Here is a 19,290-nt window from a genome sequence, read left to right as displayed (position 1 = left end):
GGATATAAAATTGGGTGTAAAATGGATTGAAAAATGCTTTGAAATCACAATTTCCTTGATTTCTTTATTTGCAAGGGTGGGCCAGGGTCCACTTTCACTGGGAGATATTCTATTCCCCCAGGCCTCCCAGAAACTAGAGATGGGTCGAATAGCAGATTTCTCGAATTCGAATATCGAATTCGAGTATTAAATCATTGCTCGAATATTCGAATACCTCAAATTTCGAATACCTCGAATACTAAATGATGAATGCTGGAATGTTTGACTCGGTTGCCTATGCAGCAGGCAACACAAGATTTTGTGGAGTAATTTTGATTTCCTTCAAAGGATTCGAACAGGAATTTAGCTGATTAATGAATATTTTAATTTTATGGAAACAATTGGGCATATAATTAATTCAACTAACATCGCTTTACCCCCACTCCTGCTGCCAAGTGCTAGCTGACAATTTGAGGCATTTTGCAAAATACAAGCTCTTTTCCACCGGATTTTCTTCAATTATTTTCAGTCCATCTTTGGGAGTTCTCACGAGATAAGAAGATGAATTGGAATTGCTATTAGGGAGAATCCAAATATCCTGAGAAAATATCCCTTTGTCTGGGACTGTAACAATAAAGATTTATAGCACCACTCATAAATTTTAACTTGATATAGGTTTTCGGAAAAAAATACCGCATCAACTTCTGAGAAGCTCTGCTGCTCATATCGAGTTTCGCCAGAATGCTAAGTCTCCGTCGTATTTTGACATTTATTTCTTTGCGTAAAATGCTTAAATAAACTCAGAAATACGTCGTGTTTGGTCTTATTCTTTTTGAAATTACGCGCACATTACTAATATTTCAATTCAATAAAGGTGTAACATCAATTGACGAAAGTTATTCTTAGACACCTTTTGTGCTAGTAGATGACTCATGCAGCAGTTGACCTCCACAGAAATGGGGAACTTCGAAGCTGGTAGGAAAAAAAAGGTCAGTGGGGGAGAAAAGGGAGGGCCCGAAACATGTTTCTATTGTTCTCGTGTAACTTGGTATTTTTTCGAAGCTAAGGTCTTCGTAATATGATCCCTGCACGAGCTGTGACCTTTTTTTTATTTCGAAGAAGAGGAAAGCCTCAGAGTGGGTGAGGCGAGTGCTGAATGGAGGGGGATAGCGGATCGTGGGAAATGCCCTAAGGATGCTATCCCATGGCACTGAGGTTCTCCTGGTGGGGGGAATTGGGGATTTTCGGATTTTTTCACCCGACCATTTTCGGTTCCCCTTGTCGAACTCTTTTCACCGCTAAAATCCATTAAATTTGATGTAAGTCGTCAACTTGCGTAAAACGGCGCTGCGAGCACTAAATGACTACAGTTCTCTACATTTTTCCGAGTCAACTACCAACGACGTGCGTGCGACAGTGTATGACGCGAAATTCAAAGTATTCGAGGTATTCGAGGCGGTACTTTTCGCATAACTATTCGAAACCTCGAATATCGAATACTTTCTAGTATTCGAGGTATTCGAGTATTCGCGGATACTATTCGCACATCTCTACCAGAAACCCTTTCCCCACAAAGTTTTAATCTAATTGACACCTATTCCCCTTCATTCTAATTTTATACTCATGCTCTGAATATCTGTCTTGTTAGAAGGACATCAAATCGATCAATGCACTAAGATAGTATTTATAGGTAATTGAAATGTTTGACTTCTATTGTCAAAACTTCCATGAAAAATCAAGGGAGAGACCAGAGTTGATGCCTATTGACCTACATCTAAATCCCCATGATACAGTACTGTCAAATATTCATTGTACCTTTCAGAATTATATTCACACATGGTGATTTATCCCTATCTATGTGATCTATTGGTTGAAGTTGGTTTGCATAGAGAAATATGCGAAACACCGTTTGTCACCCATTCCAAAATTTAACTTTCTAATTCACCACAAGGTTCACTCCCTCTGATTCTAACTATAAATCTTATTCTCTTCCTCTTCCCCTCCCTCCTTCTCATCTAACATTCTTTCTTCTAACACTGTTTATACCATCCTCAGTATTCACTCGATCCAAACCTTCTGTCTCTTCTGTATTTCATCTAAAAGTCCTTGCCCATTATGTCCAGCACTTTGTCGGGTGGGCCAGGTATTTATTTGTGGCCAGGTAAGGTAGTTTTACATGGAGCATTTTGCGAGTTAGCTCTGAGTGCCCTGGTTGGATCAGTCTCTTCGATTCACAATGAGCCCTACTCCCTTTCAGTCTATCTAAACGCCCTATTCTCTTCTGGCCTGTCCCTCATTTACTCAACATTCTAGCTTCTAACACTATTTTCAACATCCCCTCACTCTATTTATACTTTGTCTCCTCCGTATCTCACCTCGAAGCTGCCTCTCCTCACCCACCATGTCCAGCACTTCGTCGTTTCTCCTCCCCTCCGTCCACTTCACCTTTGCCATTCTTCGCCCCACCCACATCTCCAATGCTTCCAGTCTTTTCTCGTCCTCCTTTCTAAGTGTCCACGTTTCTGCACCGTAAACAGCTACACTCCAGATCAAACTCTTCACTAACCTTTTCTTTAAATACTTCTTAAGTACTCCTTGAAAACCTATCCCATTAGCTAGAATAATTCTATAATAATTTAACTTTATAAACTTTTTTTTTGTGAAATCTTTTGATTGTGCTAAAATTTCAACACATAAATTGAATTATTACCAGTAGGTTCATTAAATTATTTAAAAGTGGATAACTATTATTTCGAATAAGTTCAACCAATTCAAACCGATTTTAAGGTGTGATATAGTGAAAATTCGACGTATTGAAATATGAGGTAGTTTCACTTTTCCAAAATTATTTAATACGTGCGACACTGTTTTCAACATCCCCTCACTCTATTTATACTATGTCTCCTCCGTATCTCATCTAAAAGCTGCCTCTCCTCACCCACCATGTCCAGCACATCTTCGTTCCTCCTCCCCTCCGTCCACTTCACCTTTGCCATTCTTCGCCACACCCACATCTCCAATGCTTCCAGTCTTTTCTCGTCCTCCTTTCTAAGTGTCCACGTTTCTGCACCGTAAAGCGCTACGCTCCAGATCAAACTCTTCACTAACCTTTTCTTTAAATACTTCTTAAGTACTCCGTGAAAACCTATCCAATTCGCTAGAATAATTCTATAATAATTTAACTTTATAAAGGTGGGATTGTGCTAAAATTTCAACATTTAAGTTGAATTATTACCAGTAGGTTCATTAACTTAGTTAAAAGTGGATAACTGTTATTTCGAATAAGTACAACCGATTCAAACCAATTTTAAGGTGTGATATAGTGAGAGTTTGACATATTGAAATGTAAGGTAGTTTCACTTTTCCACAATTATTTAATGAGTACGACACTGTTTTCAACGTCCCCTCACTCTATTTTTACTTTGTCCCCTTATCTCACCTAGAAGCCGCCTCTCCTCACCCTTTAGCATTTCATCATTCCTCCTCCTCTCTGTCCATTTCACCTCCATTCCTCCCTAGACTCACATCTGGAATGGCTCCTGTGTTCTCTCATCTTCCTTTCTCAGTGCCCACATTTCTGCACCCTTGATCAGACTCTTCACCAACCCTTTCTTTAAATTCTTGCGATCCTCTCATTCAATTAAGCTCTTTCCTATTCATGAATGCCTAATTTCCTAACTGATGTGTCTATTTTCTCCTAATGTGCAACCCAAATTGTTGGCTGCTCCACCTGCTCAGTTTGTGCTCATCTATTTCTAGGTTTAGGCTCGCATTCCTTGCCATGTAATTGGTAATTGACTATCTTAAGAATACCTTCCGCCAGAATGGGTACAGAGAGCGGCAGATCACTTTGGCCTTCAGAAAATCCTCCGCAACTGCAAAGAGCTCGGTTATGAAGGAAGACCAACCTAAACCGACAGCCAGGGCCTTTTTACCCTATATTTCCACTATATCGGGCAAAATTTCTAGGGTTTTGAGGAGGTATAATATCGAAACCATCCATCGACCTATGACGAGTTTAAGAGATTGCCTCGTCTGTGTAAAAGATCCAATTGGCCTTATGACTCCTGGAGTTTATAAAATTCCCTGTGAGTGTGATAATGTCTACGTGGGTGAGACTGGGCGAACAATATCTACTCGTCTTAAAGAACATCAAAGGCATTTCCGACTTGGTCAACCAGAAAAATCAGCCATAGTCGAGCATAGCTTGGATGAGGACCATAAAATACGGTGGGATGACACCAGAGTTTTATGGCGATCGAATCATTTCTGGAATCCTTTAACCAAAGAGGCGATTGAAATAAAACTTGAAAATAAAAAAGTGAACAGAGACACCGGATGTTCGATCAGCGGCTCTTGGAATAGAACCCTTAAAAGAGTTGTGTTTGCCAGAGCTAAGTCTACGCTGGTCCACAGTCTTCCGCGACAACAATCGGATCTCGACCAATCCGGCCCCTCCTAACGCTGGGTTCAACGGTCACTTCGAATTTTCTGTCAGTAGCCGTGAGAATGGGCGAGTCGGTACCCAAAACGTTGGCTCTTATATATAATCTTACCCGTGTGGTATCCCGAGATGATTTTTCAAAAGTTGTTCGCCGGGAAAGTGTTAAATCATATATAAATGGTACTGCATTACAACCTTTGCAATAAATTGTATATGCAGGCCTCAGTGGCAGCAGGGTAATGTTTAATCATGATGCTGTGGACTCAAGTCTTGCTAGAGTTGATTTTTCATCATTCAGGTTATTGCTGCATGCTATATTCTGTTGATTCAGTTTATCTGATGAAATGGATTCTCTGATGAAATGGGATTCTAGGGGCATAGATGCCGAAAGAATCATTGCTGAAGTAGAAAAATGAATATGAACCACATGATTTTGAAGGAACAAGCTACCTATACAGAAATCCAGTGAATGAGAAGCTCTGGCTAAATCTTGTGTGGCTGATGATCATCTTATGAAATTAACAAACTGAGATACCTACTACATATGTATCTATTTATCTGAAAGTCTTCATATTTGGTTTTATTCATATTTGGTTGTGTGAATACTCTTGGTTGATACCAGAAGTTAAAAAAATTAGAGTTTTCAAAGAAAATGCTCTGAGCAAAAATGTCTTTTTCAATAGTCACAGCAAAATAATAATGTGGTCTAATTTTGGAATTCAGCCATCTTGTTCTCAATCAATAGCTAATACTGCCTATTAAATATTAATTGGTGGCTTAAAATAGTGTTCTGAATGAGCTGGAATACTTCCTGTTTTGGGGGAATTACATTCTGTTGAACTATGCACTCTCTACATCTTTATCTCAAGGACCTTAAGCTTGGAAATTCTTGGTCATTGCATTGCTTTCATGTTTCAAAGTGAACTATCTCTCTTTTTTCAGATTGCCTACATCCTCTTCCTTTGCTTGTTCAGCTATGTGGTTCTTGTGAGAATGCATGCAGTTCCTTCTTGGCAAGAGCTTTACACCATTGCTTACATTTGCACTCTCGGGTGTGAGAAAATCAGGGAGATTGTTTCTTCTGAACCAGTTGCTATCAGGTAAACGTTATCTATAATCGTCTCCAATGTGCAACCCAAATTGTTGATTGCTCCACCTACTCAGTTTGTGCTCATCTATTTCTAGGTTTAGGCTCGCATTCCTTGCCATGTAATTAGTAATGCATTACAACCTTTGCAATAAATTGTATATGCAGGCCTCAGTGGTAGCAGGGTAATGTTTAATCTTGATGTTGTGGACTCAAGTCTTGCTAGAGTTGATTTTTCATCATTCAGGTTATTGCTGCATGATAAGTTATGTTGATTCAGTTCAAGGAAAATCTGATGAAATTGGATTCTCAAGCCTTGCTTTTTATACTTATTTTTACTTACTTTTTATACTTAGATTTTATACTTCTTATGTGTAAGTCTTACTTTATTAAAGTGCTAACTTCACCCTGTTGTCACTTTAGTGTCACTTTGTGTGTCTTCATGAAATCTTTTTAGTCTAAATCTAGCAAAGTGCATTTTGCCGTTCATTCTCGCGTTCATACATTTAGGCATTAACCCGTAAATGTTAATGTATCTCGTAACCAGGCCTTTAGATTGAGAATTTTCATTCACCTATTTTAATTTTCTTTTCCTTCATTTCAGTCACAAGTTTGCTGTTTGGGCGTGGAATACATGGAACCCTTGTGATGCGTCAGCGATTGTGTTTTTCCTAATTGGAATGGTGTTAAGACTCAAGCCTTCATCCATGTCAGTTGGTCGTGTTATTTACTGTGTTGATATAATATATTGGTACCTGAGGATACTGCACATCCTTGGCGTCAATAAATACCTGGGACCACTTGTGACCATGATGGGGAAGATGATAAAAAACATGATTTATTTCGTGGTGCTGCTCTTGGTTGTCCTCATGTCCTTTGGTGTATGCCGACAGGTAATAAACTTGAGAATAATTTAACCTTTTTTGTTTACACAACCTAGGCCATAATTAGATTAGATTCAATGATGCGATGGGGGATCAGCACCCAGGGCACTTAGACCTGTAGGTACATTGTGCTAACCACCGATAATGGATCACCCATAGAGGCCTATGTCCTTAGCGAAGGACAAAAGGTCCCCAATGGGAAGATCTCTTACCTCCTTGGGCTCTATAAAAGGTGAGCCCAGGTGTCTATATCGAGTCCTCATGATTGCGGGGCACTCGCATATTAGATGGGTGGTTGTTTCTTCTCCCGTCTCACACTATCTACACTATATCTGAGTCTGTTACCCCCAGCGGGTGCATATGTCTCATTCATTAAATGATAGTGTCCCGTAAGCAGGCCTACTACCGTTCGCATTGACTTCTGTTCATGAGGAGAAGTCTTCTCTCGAGTCTAGGAGAGGCCATAATTAAGTGAGAGTAATAAAATTGCCATTAAATTTTATTCTATAATCATATATTTTGATTCAGGAGACCGGCAATTTTCCATAAATTAGGGATGATTGGATGAGGTTTGTAAGATCCAAATATCCATGGATATTATGCCTTGCCAGATAATGGAATCAGATCCAAACTCATGGAAAAAAATAAAATCATGATCTGGCAGTTTATATCATTTCTAGATTGGTAGAGGTATGCTATTTTTGCAAACAATGATAACGGGACAAAGGAGCAAAATTTACTCGATTTTGCAAAAATTCGTGTTTTGGTGCTTTTTCTCATGAAATGGTGATCTGACCCCGAGAAAAATCCTACTATGGTGAATTTATTTTTTTGAGTTGGTTTCATATGAAATACAATCATTTGCCATTCAAGAGTAACACACAAAAATTTGTGAGTAAAAATAGTGCATCCCATAGCCCATAAATTTTCATAATTCTTTATTTGCATCTGCTCCTTTCAGGCAATCCTGTTTCCAAACAACGACCCCGATTGGATCTTGGCCAAAGAAGTGTTCTTCCAGCCATACTTCATGTTGTATGGTGAAGTGTTTGCGGACTATATAGACCCACCGTGCGGGGATGGCCCAAATCAGCAACCTTGCCAGACCGGTCGATGGATCACCCCTGCTGTCATGTCAACTTACCTCCTAGTCGCCAACATCCTTCTCATCAACCTCCTCATTGCAGTGTTCAACAACATCTTCAATGAGGTCAATGCAGTCTCTCACCAGGTGTGGATGTTCCAGCGTTTCACTGTCGTCATGGAGTACGAGCAGAAGCCAGTGTTGCCCCCTCCCTTGATAATCTTCTGTCACATCTATCTCCTCGTCAAGTTCTGCCGTCGGAAAGTTAAAGGTGTCGAAGAGACTTACGACAATGGTTTGAAGCTCTTCCTGGACTCTGTGGACCTTGAGCGTCTCCACGACTTTGAAGAGGAGTGTGTTGAGGGTTATTTCAGGGAAAAAGAGACGCGACTCCAACTCTCCACCGAGGAGAGGATCAAAGCAACCAACGAGCGGGTCGAGAACATGCAGCAGAAGATTGAGGATATAGATCAGAAGGAGAATAGGCAGGTTGAATCAGTCCAGTCACTCGAATACCGCCTAAGGAACCTTGAGGACCTCGCGGAAAAGACATCCTCCCACTTGGCTGTCATTCACAGGTAATAACGGAACACTTAAGAAAATGCCCTTAATTCCCAGGGAGATTGCGCTCTCACGAATGATGTGCAGGTTTACCTTTTGTCTCCAAAATTTCAAGTATAACTTGCAATCATATATTACACGCAGGACACCCACAGAACCTTGAATACTGACATTCGTATTCTCAAAACCATTAAGATTCCCATTTTTTCAATGGAGCAGAGGAAAATCCTAAGAATTTACATGAGGGAATGCGTAAAGATATTTCTCTTTTTGCTCATTCACCTTATGTTTAAGGTGCATTAAATGATTTTGATAACTTTGCAAAACACCACATATAACATGTGCATAATACTTGAGAATTTGGGGTACCTCAACAATTAACAACAAACAACAACAGGTAATAATGGAACTCTTAAGAAAATACCCTTAATTCCCAGGGAGATTCCCACTCACAAATGATGTGCAGGTTTAACTCTCAAAATTTCAAGTATAACATGCTATCATATATTGCACACAGGACATCCACAGAATCTAGAACACTGACATCCGTATTCTCAAAACCATTAAGATTCCCCCTTTTGGGATCGGACTGGTGTAGTGGCTAGAGTGTTGGCTTCCTACCTGGTGGGCTCGGGTTCAAATCCCGGCAGTGGCAGAGAATTTTCGGAGACTGCCCAATCCCTGCTTGAGTGTTGTGTGGAGGACATTTCAAGCGCAACACTCCATCCGTCAGATGGGACGTTAAGCCGTGGTCCCCTTGGCACCTTACGTTAAGAGCAGACTAATGCCGATGCCGGGTTTCTCTCCACCCTTCCTTCCATACCCTAACCTCATGGCGTAAATGACCTCAGCTGTCGGTCGCCTCCTCCAAATACCATGCCAGATTCCCATTTTTTCAATGAAGCGGAGGAAAAGCCAAAGAAATTAAATGAGGGAATGCTTTAAAGATATTTCTCTTTTTGCACATTCACCTTACGTATAAGGTGCATTAAATGACTTTGAAAACTTTGCAAAACACCACTTATAACATGTGCATAATACTTGAGAATTTAGGGTGCCTCAACAATTTTGAAAGCCATCCTGTTTCTGTCTTTAGGTTGAACTTCATTCATTTTAGGCTATCCTTTTCTCAAACATTGGCCCCCAGCTGTATCTTAACCTAGTTAGTGTTTTTCCAGCCATTCTTCTTGTTGTATGGTGAAGTATTTGAAGACTATATAGACCTACCTTTTGGGGATCCTCAACCTGAAGGCAGAAGCAAATATTTCACCTCTGGCTTCGAAAATCATTGTCAGCAAACACAGATAGAGAATGTAAAAGCCTCAATGACTATTCATATCATCGCATAAACCTATAAAATAATTCTGAGTTTGACTTCCCATTCAGTTTTCAGTTGAGAGAATTTTGTTTTAAGGAACATGAGAAGAAGTCTCTTGAAAATGCTTTTCTCTCTTAACTGGCCTCAAAAGTTATTGAATTTATATCTTAGCCGTGCAAAGTATTATCAATAAAAATTTAAAATACATACATACTTACCTGTTCTGATCCAAAATTTTAAAATTCAAAACGTAAACTTTACATTAGTATGAAATCAGTTGTGATGAAGTGTTGAAATAATTTCAGATGTATGTTTTGTTTACTACCACACCAACAAAAACAGCACATATTGGCCTGTAACATCTGAATTTTTCAATTAGTTAACAATTACTGGAGCTCAAACAACCATGCCCTATACAGAGGCAACCTAACCAGGCTTACATTTTGAAACCAGCCTTACCTCTTGTTTGGCTTTATCCTCTTAGAGGAGACTCTTCCAAGGTGCCACTGAGGTGAGCAATTATATTTATTTATATTAAAACATTGTAAAGCTCTTTAGATGCACATATAAATTTTGTGAACCAATGAGAAGACAATTGGTGCTTTTTATCGGTGACCTACATACTTACAGACAAAAATATGAGCCAGGGTAATTTATCTTACCTTATGGTTCTAATGTATATATTTATATATTATGGCTTACAACCTTATCTTTGTACAGGTTCATGGCCACTCATCTTGGTGACGGCGGAGGTGGTGGTGGCGGTGGCAGCAGTGGTGGAGGAGGAACTGGAGGGGCTGGGGGCACTTCAGGGGCTGTGAATGCAATAGGGGGCGGAGATGCCGATGCCGGCAGTGGGGGTGGGGGCAGGTCCCCCTCGGAAGACCGCATCCGGAGACCGGAGGACGACCGCCTTCTCATGCCCGGACCACCGAGACCATTCCGCAGGCCACCCACGAGGTCTTTGACTGAGGTCAGACCTGACTGGTGGCCAGACGCAATGGCAGCCGGGGAGCACAGACACTTCCGCCACCCCTTGCTGACTGCCTCATCGATAGATGAGGACACGAGGAAGGTGGAGCCACTCGTCGAGGGGGAGAACGAAGAGGAGGAGGAGGAAGATAGTGCAGCGACTGGGGGCGGACCCGGTGCCTCCACCGGAACTTTGGGTGTTTGTGGTGGAGGATCCGGTGCTTCCTTGCGTGGTGGCAAGAGGCCTGTGTCCTCCCAGCACGGGGCCTCCAAGACGTCTTTACAGGACAGCTTCTGGCAGGCGGGTGGCGAGGGTTCTGGGACGAAGCTGAGCGAGGGTGCGGCAGAGAGGAGCGACGAGGTGGACGGGGGCAGCCACGTGGACCGGACGGAGGAAGCGTTGAACCTCGAGGTATATGTACGTCTCCCCTTCGAGTGAATATTCGATGGTGTGTGTTCGTGATCGGTGTCTTCTCATCGTCGTCATCATCACCATCATCAGTGTTGACAAACCGTGGATGCATAGTCTCTCAGTGTGCAGCATGATTCGTCATTAATTTCACCCAACTTATTCCAGGGAATTACAGTTTACCATTATTTTTTCAAACAGGTTTAGGAAAATTTAATTTTTATTTTTTAAAGAAAATTTTACAAGGGGAGACCTAATACCTTGCTATTCCTGTTTCAATGCCATATCTTTTTTTGTATTCAGAATGCTAAAAGTATCTCAGAAGTGGTCATGGTTTCATTGAATGGGCCTTAGTTTGGCTAGTTATAATTAGTTATTTTTTATGTAGTTCTTATGACATGCCTAATGTTATTCCAAAATAATTCCCTTCAATCGTGTGGGTCAGTTGATGTAGTGGTTTGTTTTGTTAACTCCCACCACAGGTACCAGAGTTCACAACTCCATCATGGTGGTATATTTTAATCTCTTCATTTTGATTATGTGGCATTAAGTTAGAAAAAAATCGATATTAGGGGAAGTATAAAAATACAATTTCATAAAATAAAAATGTGAAGCCATTAGTCGATGAGAATCAAATTGTAGAGCATTTATTATTTTTAGTTTTAAGTATACCAGGACTAGCAATGGTGATAACTTTTACAGGAGTCACTTGCAAAGCTGGAATTGTGCAAAAAATCCACAGAGAAAAAATCATTTGCCTCGTCCAGGATTGGATCTCAGAGGATTTTTTGCTCCAAGTTAATATTTAATTTTAATCGCAGCAAGTATAGGCTGGAGAAGATTTTTTTATCGTCGTAATGACTTTTAGGTATTTAAGCAGTGTTATTATTTACAGCATGGCAGCAAGGTGCGTGGTCTCCCATTTTTAGTTAATTCAAAGATAAAATTTATCATTCAAACAAGTTTTGTCAAATAGACATCCAATTTTGATGAAAATTTATGCATGGGTATATTTTTCTCAAACTAAATATATAGGTACCACAAAACCATTATAAATGATTTCATACTCTACATAGATAATTGATTGAAGAAGTTATCATATTTGTTAGCCTAAGTTATTTCAGGTTTACTTTATCCTTCAAACATTATCAGGTACATTTGTAGAACATTGGAATAAGGTAATTTAAGAAACTATTACTGAAATTCAACTGGAGCAGTTGGGGCTGGCTATGTAAGGCTGATATGGAAGCTAATTCAACCTCATTTACTACACATACCAAGTAAACCACTGATATCCTAAATGCCCTGAAAAACAAGTTTCCTTATCTTTCTGTTTTTTGTTATACTTACTTGCTACCCTACTAAATTCCGTGAATTTGGTGTTATATATTAAATCTTAGTTCTATTTGTACATACACCATTTGATCAAAACCTCAACCAAAGCTTATTCACTCAAGACTCATTATGTGTTGAATTTTTCTTTGTTTTTTTTTTCATTCTTTTTCATATTTCAAAATCAATATTTCACTGCCAATATTGACTAATCCTGTTCTATTCCAGCCTGCATTTCATCTATATGTTTCAATCTGTCATGTTTTGGTGTTTCAAAGATTGCCTCAATTTTTTTATAATTTTTTTTTTATCGTTTATATGTTGCATGAGTATTATGATTGTTTTGTCTTCCCCTTAGTTTGCATTACAAGAATTTTTATAGACGTTTTTATACTTTTATGTCAGTGTGTTTGTTTTTTCTTTGATTCAAAATTACACACATACAGTGGAACCTCGTTAAAGCGAGTACGGGCTATAGCGACACCCCCGCTATAACGAGAGATAGCCGATGCACCGTCAATTGACCCTATAATAAGCGTGTTAAAAAACTCGTTTTTACGAGACCCTTTCGGCGTTGGCTCTCGCCATAGCGAGGGTTTCACCGCCGGAAGACTTTCATCAAGACTCCTTAACCTCTGTAATTGCTAGCGATCTGTTAGAAATGAAGTTAATGGAGTGCTCAGTCTTAAATTTATGTGGTAAACTGTCGTTCAATAAATATAATGATTGACGAAACAATGCTTTGCACGATTTTTATTCAGTGCGGTGCTTATAAATTGTTTGAATAGTCAGTCGTTATTTGAGTAAGGAAATTTAGTGATGCAAAAAAACATCGCCTTTCGTCTGGATTTATGCTTACGTTTATCGGATAGATGTTTATATGTCGCCGCACCACTCCTGTTCCTGTATATCTGTTCGCAACAGGTATATTGGCTATTATTTGCTCCATCTCCGGTTAAGCGACAATTCGCTATAGCGAGTGTTTATTAGTGTACCGTGGGGTATCGTTATATCGAGGTTGCACTGTATTTGCCTCTGGGGGGCAGTTAGTAGTTTTGACTTAGAAAATGAGTATGATTGTGTTAACATTAGAGGTGAGAAGTATTTCTATGGTTTACAAAACGATAGGAATTTTTCCAAAGGTTAATACATATTGACATTGTCACTTGCTCAGTCAGTCAGGAACCATTCCCTTGAAGAAGTGGCCAGCAGTCGGTCATGAAATGTCAGGGCAATATCTGATACATCACGCGGCATACACCCGTCACGTCTCTCTTTAATCAACATGAGCCGCAAAAGCTTTAATCAAGAAATACTGATACCCTCTGTTCTATCAGTAGCCAAACGACTGCCCACTAGGCCACCTCCACTGAGGAGACCCAGGGAAATGAACTGGTCCCCATACTCTGAACATGTCATGTCCTTGTACACCAAGGATAAAGTTTGCCATGAAAAAATATTCCTCTTTGCTGGGATTTGAACCTGGAATTCCTAATTGCTAGTCATGCATGTAAGCCAGTTACACCACCAAGCCATCTTCTCAGAGCAAACTTCTGGATGAGTTTACCGAACAAGGTGTTGATGTCACAAGTCCACACTATTGGCACATGGGATGGAGGTTGTACTTACTAAGCCACTGTTGGAGAAATAAACCTGACTTCACCACTATTCAGCTATGAAGAATTTCAAAGCACTGCATGAAACAAGTGGTTATGTACGCAGTCAAGTTCGTGGGTGTGAAGTATTTTTTGCCAAGGATGAAGTTAGCAATGAAAAAATATTGGGCTCTGCTGGGATTCTAACCTGGAACTCATTATAGTCTGGGGTGTGCTCTACCCTCACAGAACAAGATCAACCTTTGGTTTGAATCACTATGTGAGTGAAAATTAATCAAGAGATACAGAGTTCGTACAAAACTTCCTCTGTCTCTAGGCTGAAAAAAGATCTTGGACATCCGAGGGACAAATTTTAGGAAACGACCATGGAAAAGTATTGTCATGCGGTATAATATGTCCAGCAACAATGCCACACTTTGTCCACAAAAGGCATCAATGATCACAGAGAATGAGGGTGGTTTTGATTAATTTGGTAAATAACTTGGTAAAAAATAAAGGAAACTTATTTTAGGTCCTGGTTCAGGTGATTGATTTTTTCCTCAGCAGAATTTTCACCCAGCAAGTGCACTTTGGTTAATTTCATTCAGGTTCTCTACTGACTGGTCTGCTATTTCAATAGTAAACATGTATTTGTGCTTTTTGGGAGGCGTCACATTTTTGTTGATTCAATCTGATGTTTTCCCTCCTCAGTACCGATTTCCAAATCTATTCTTAAATACTAAATTTCGTTGCAATTTGTATTAGAGTGAAGGTTTTACCCTGCCTTGAAAACTGTTGAATGTTGTATTTTTCGACATGATTATATCAGTATTAGTAATACTCAAAGTAAATTTAGCTAATATTACTAAATTTCGTTGCAATTTGTATTAGAGTGAAGGTTTTACCCTGCCTTGAAAACTGTTGAATGTTGTATTTTTCGACATGATTATATCAGTATTAGTAATACTCAAAGTAAATTTAGCATCTAGTGCAAAATTAAAACAATTTTCCATTAAACAATATAAAGCGATAGTAATTTGCAAGTCTTGGCAAAATTTTCCCAAGCATTTGAAGTTTTTTAAATTTCCTCTACATAGAAGTTAAACTTTTGTGATTACAATGAAATTCCCAGCCAATTCAATTGGGCATCAGAAGTGGAATTTTAACTGGCTAAACTTTCTTTACTGGTGTGAAAACATGGTTTAAGGCATTGTTGAGGCATAATAACTGACTCTCCTTATTGCTCTTTTTATCAAGTAACATACCATTGGCATGAACTTACCCTCTGCTATTCTTCCAGGATGAGGATGGCATCCAGCTAGACTTCTCCAGCCACCTGTACGAGAGGCGCATGCAACAGCAAGCACGAGAGGCCAAGAGGAGGCGCAGTTCATGCGACACAGAGGACGATTCGCAGGCCCCATCATCCACTAGTCAGCAGCCGCCGCACGTACCGTCTCGGGGAGGGAAAGCAGCACATGGTGGGTTCCCCAGAAGGCAACTCAGCCAGACCCAGTCAGAACCAGACATGGAGGAACGCCGTAGCGTGTCTTCGTCTGTGGGGCACAATGCCCCTGGTGGTGGCATAGGGGGGGCCTCGTCCCTTGCCCCTGGAGGTCTTGGGGCCCGCGTCACGTGGGCGGAGCCCAAGATACAGGTCTTCCCAGCACCTCCGCGGTCAATGCTTCTTGCCATGCATGCAGAGTATACCAGCATCACGGACGAGCTGGAGACGGTCTGCAGTCTACTTAGTCCGCCAAGGACGCCAAGATTGCTGTCCCCTCCAAGGCCCCATCTGAACCGCAAGTCTGACTCCGCCATGCTGGCATCTTCCCGCGAGCACATAGGCATACCGCGGTCCGTAAGCCGTACAAGGCACATCTCCGAGATGTCCAATCCCGAGATGGCTATACATATGGAACGTGAGAACCTCCGGGATGCTGAGGAGATAGACTACCAGCTGATGGAGGGCGTGATCCAGAGACGGTTCGCCCGCCAGCGGCACGAGGACAACGACGGCATGGACAAAAGCTCTTCAGCGGACGATGACCTTGGAAGCAGCAGTGATGACCCCACAGAACTCCATTTTGTGGCCCCGCCAACGCGACAGCAAAGGCTCCAGCAGGCTTACCGCACCAGGAGCCAGAGTGTGGGTCCGGGATCGGTGAGTGGGAGTACGAGCGTCGCTTTCCTGACCGTCACGAACGAGGCACCGGAATATCGTTGCCCCCCGCGCCTGCGTCGCAGCAGCGCGGTGGAGATGAACGAACACGCAGACGCGCAAAGGAAGCGGGACAGCTCCGGGACTGACGAAGGTGGGTGCGTCGCATCCGAACACTCCAGTACGGAAGTGCATGTTGCTAGGGCTGGGCCCTCGCAGCCGACGGCGGGGGGATCTGGAATAACGTCCCAGTGCCCCCAAATATTCTGCACGGACGCAGATGCCGATGGAAGTGAAAAACTTGTGCCTCCGAGGCAAAGACGGCCTTCCATTAGTGCGATCGATGATGCGACGAAAATTAACGTAGTGACCGAGTCCCTCTGTTGAGAAAAAAAGTAAGAATAATGATTTAAAAAAAAGTCTGTTACAGGTTGTTTCGAGTTTGTGCAAACTACCATTGTAGTGAATAGTATTTGCTTCCTGGTGAGCAACCCTTTTGAGTATATGGGAATATATACTTAAATATTATTGAATTCATATTGTTGCTACTAGTAACACAAAAAAATAAGCTTTAATTCCAGTGATATTTCTCTTGTAATGTGCACGTCAGTGCGAGAACTTAAACTGACCCATGCATAACAAGTGCTCACTGTATGCATTTAATTTTATGTTGACAGTACACTGTTTGATTTTCAGGCACAAAATGACATCACTCTTTGAAAAAAAAAAATGAATTAGCAAGTAAACCGTTATAGATCCATGCATTTTACTCGAGTAAATTGCAACAGGTGCATCAAAAAATAAAAAAAAACACTTTAGGAATGTGTACATCATCAAAAAAGCAGAGGGTAGCAAATAGTTTCAAAAAGTGCATGAAAATTGGTGTACTTCATGGTGGTGAAAATGTGGGAGTGGTAAGTATTGCTTTGTCTATCTGCCTATCCGAGAAGGAAGTGTAGGTACAACTATCATTCCACTCCCTGAGCTTTTGGGTAATTCAAGGCCGTAGAGAGTGGACAGCCTTTGGTCCCCTGCAAACAATCATCAATTGACGATTCAGATCAATTTTGATATGTCTTTTCATACTAACTGATAGGGGAGGTTATATCACAAAAAAAAATTATCAAACTGTACATTCACACTATGAAATCTATTTTTTATATGATTGGATTTTGCAATTAATTGCGTGTATAATTTCAATTTTGTGTATCTGAGTAATAATTTTGATAAACTTGCCTTTAGGTAGCTTTTACAATCTGTCGGGAAACTAATATTTGACATTATTTCAAAATAATTTCGGGAAAAGTATGTACAAAAACGTGCACAGTATGTTGTAACTCTAGTCAATTAGGTATCTCCTTTCGATATTAAGAAATTATTTCTTGTATTTTTCATGTACTTAGTGATTGCTGATATGGTATTGTGTACTTTTTCACATCACAATCGTGATGATTGTGGTCCATCTTGAGCTCTTAGATTCGTGTCGTTTTTTCAAATTATTTATCATTAGAAAATAAAGCCTAATTTTTTATCTTGAAAAAAATATTAACTCACATAAGTAAGCTATGGTACATATCTCATCAAATATGCTGTCACAATCGTGAAGGACAATCATGTTTCATGTTATCAGCTTATTTAACCTCTCGTGAAACATTTTGACATGCTCAGGTACATTATTTTTCTACCTTTTTCTTCTGCAATAAATGAGATAATTATGTTCACACTATCTGTGAAATCTTTAAGTCTGAAAAATTCCAATGTTTCTTGTAAATCAAGATCTGATTGTAATAATAATTAGTGAACTCTTCCTTAAACATTTAATTCAGAAAAATAAGGATTGTAAGGAAGTGTCTTATACTCCCGTCTTCCATTCTGAATGGCTGATCCACGTTGACGATGCTGAGGGTTGTTTATAAGAGATGAATTTTCGTGGAAATGATTTCTTTGAAAACATTCTGCTTGACCATAGCGACCAGTAAAATTTGATCAAATATTGAGATTGGATGTGAAATTTCTTTTCTAGTGCCGAAAAAGTAAAAGAATTCTTGAAGAAATTTGAGTGAAGAAAGTGATTCTGTGCTAGGTACTCAAGGATTTGTTATAGCTGTCAGTGATTTAATGAAATTGAAGATTTAATGAATTGTAATATCATTTTTAACCCTTATAACAATAAAACTGTTTTAGATATGAAGAAACTAATCATTTTGGTTGTAATTATCATGATTGGATGATCTTAATGTAATGCATATTGTTATTTAGAATCTAATCGTAGATGGTGTGAAGTCTGTGTACATCAAAGCTGATCAAAGCCGTGTATTGATTTAATGATTCAAAGGCATTTATGATATGCTCTCTTAAGTTAAGTTCAACATCCTACCACAATGGCTAAATTGCATGATGATGAAACTTTGTTGATTTATTAACCCTGTTTAGCTGTGTTAGACATACAGTAAAACTTCGATTTTACGCACTTCGATTTTACATGAAGTCTCGTTTTTACGCAGCGACACTCAAGTTCGGCCGGAAAGCATAGGGAATTCCAATGGTGAAACTTCGATTTTACATCTTTTCTTGATTTTACGCAGTTTTTCGATTTTGCGCAGCATAACCTCAGCCCCATTGAGGCCGCTAATTTTGATTTTACGCAGTTGTCTTTCGACTTGTTTTGAAAATCCCGACTGGAGCAATATGAAGTTAGGTTATTTATTCGTCTAAATGAGTTGCAAAAATGAATACAAGAACGGTTGAAATGACGTCGTGCTGTTGAGCGTGAAACTAAAAACATCGCGAATCTAATTATTGCTTCCCCCTACGCCCTCTCAGTAGTATTTCAGGCTCCTTTACGAACGCGAATATCGCTCTTAGTTAAAATTTGCCGTAGAAGAATATCGAAACCTAAAATATACGGCTATCGCCGTGTATGCGACAGATGATCGCCGGAGATATTAACATTATCACCTTTTGTTTATTATTCGACTTATTGATCGACGCTGTTTATAACATATTTATTGTAATTACAGTAGACGGTCGTTAATCCGGGATTAAGAACTACGGAATATCTATCCCTAACGGAAGGTTTTCTAGAATTTTGCGAACGCTATGTTTTCCTTCGCCCCAGCGAAATATAACGGCGAAATGAGCTGTTAAAAATCCTCCCGTGCCATTGCTACCATCTAATCATAAAAGAAATTTTAGCTTACATCAACTAATGACAATCCTTAGCAGAATTATAGAATTTTAAGTTAATGTGAAACAACAAAACTTACCTAGGAGATACAATGTGGGAAGGGGAATTTGCCGGGATGATAAGCAGCAGTGGCGTAGCGAGGGGGGGTTTTGGGGGATAAACCCCCCCTCCAGAGCTCAGAGAATTTTTTTAAGTTTAATCCATTTTACTTGAATTTTCATTAATCAATTGGATTGATATTACTTATGGAATAGTTTGAGGATTATTAAAATATCCC

General features: G+C 40.0%; 1 protein-coding gene across 1 annotated transcript in view; it reads left to right on the top strand.

Moving 5' to 3' along the window:
* LOC124168667 (transient receptor potential cation channel trpm) overlaps positions 1–18,025 on the top strand; it is a 47,077-nt gene extending 29,052 nt beyond the window's left edge. Inside the window, exons 16-20 of the mRNA XM_046546931.1 lie at positions 5,366–5,523; positions 6,115–6,403; positions 7,356–8,056; positions 10,078–10,741; positions 14,966–18,025. Of these exons, the coding sequence (XP_046402887.1) occupies positions 5,366–5,523; positions 6,115–6,403; positions 7,356–8,056; positions 10,078–10,741; positions 14,966–16,213 (3,060 nt within the window). The 3' untranslated portion in view covers positions 16,214–18,025. The remainder of the gene's footprint in view (positions 1–5,365; positions 5,524–6,114; positions 6,404–7,355; positions 8,057–10,077; positions 10,742–14,965) is intronic.
* Positions 18,026–19,290: the final 1,265 nt, after the last annotated feature.

Source organism: Ischnura elegans, chromosome 12 (genome assembly GCF_921293095.1).
Source record: "Ischnura elegans chromosome 12, ioIscEleg1.1, whole genome shotgun sequence".
NCBI lineage: Eukaryota > Metazoa > Arthropoda > Insecta > Odonata > Coenagrionidae > Ischnura > Ischnura elegans.
This window is presented reverse-complemented; position numbering and strand designations above follow the sequence as displayed.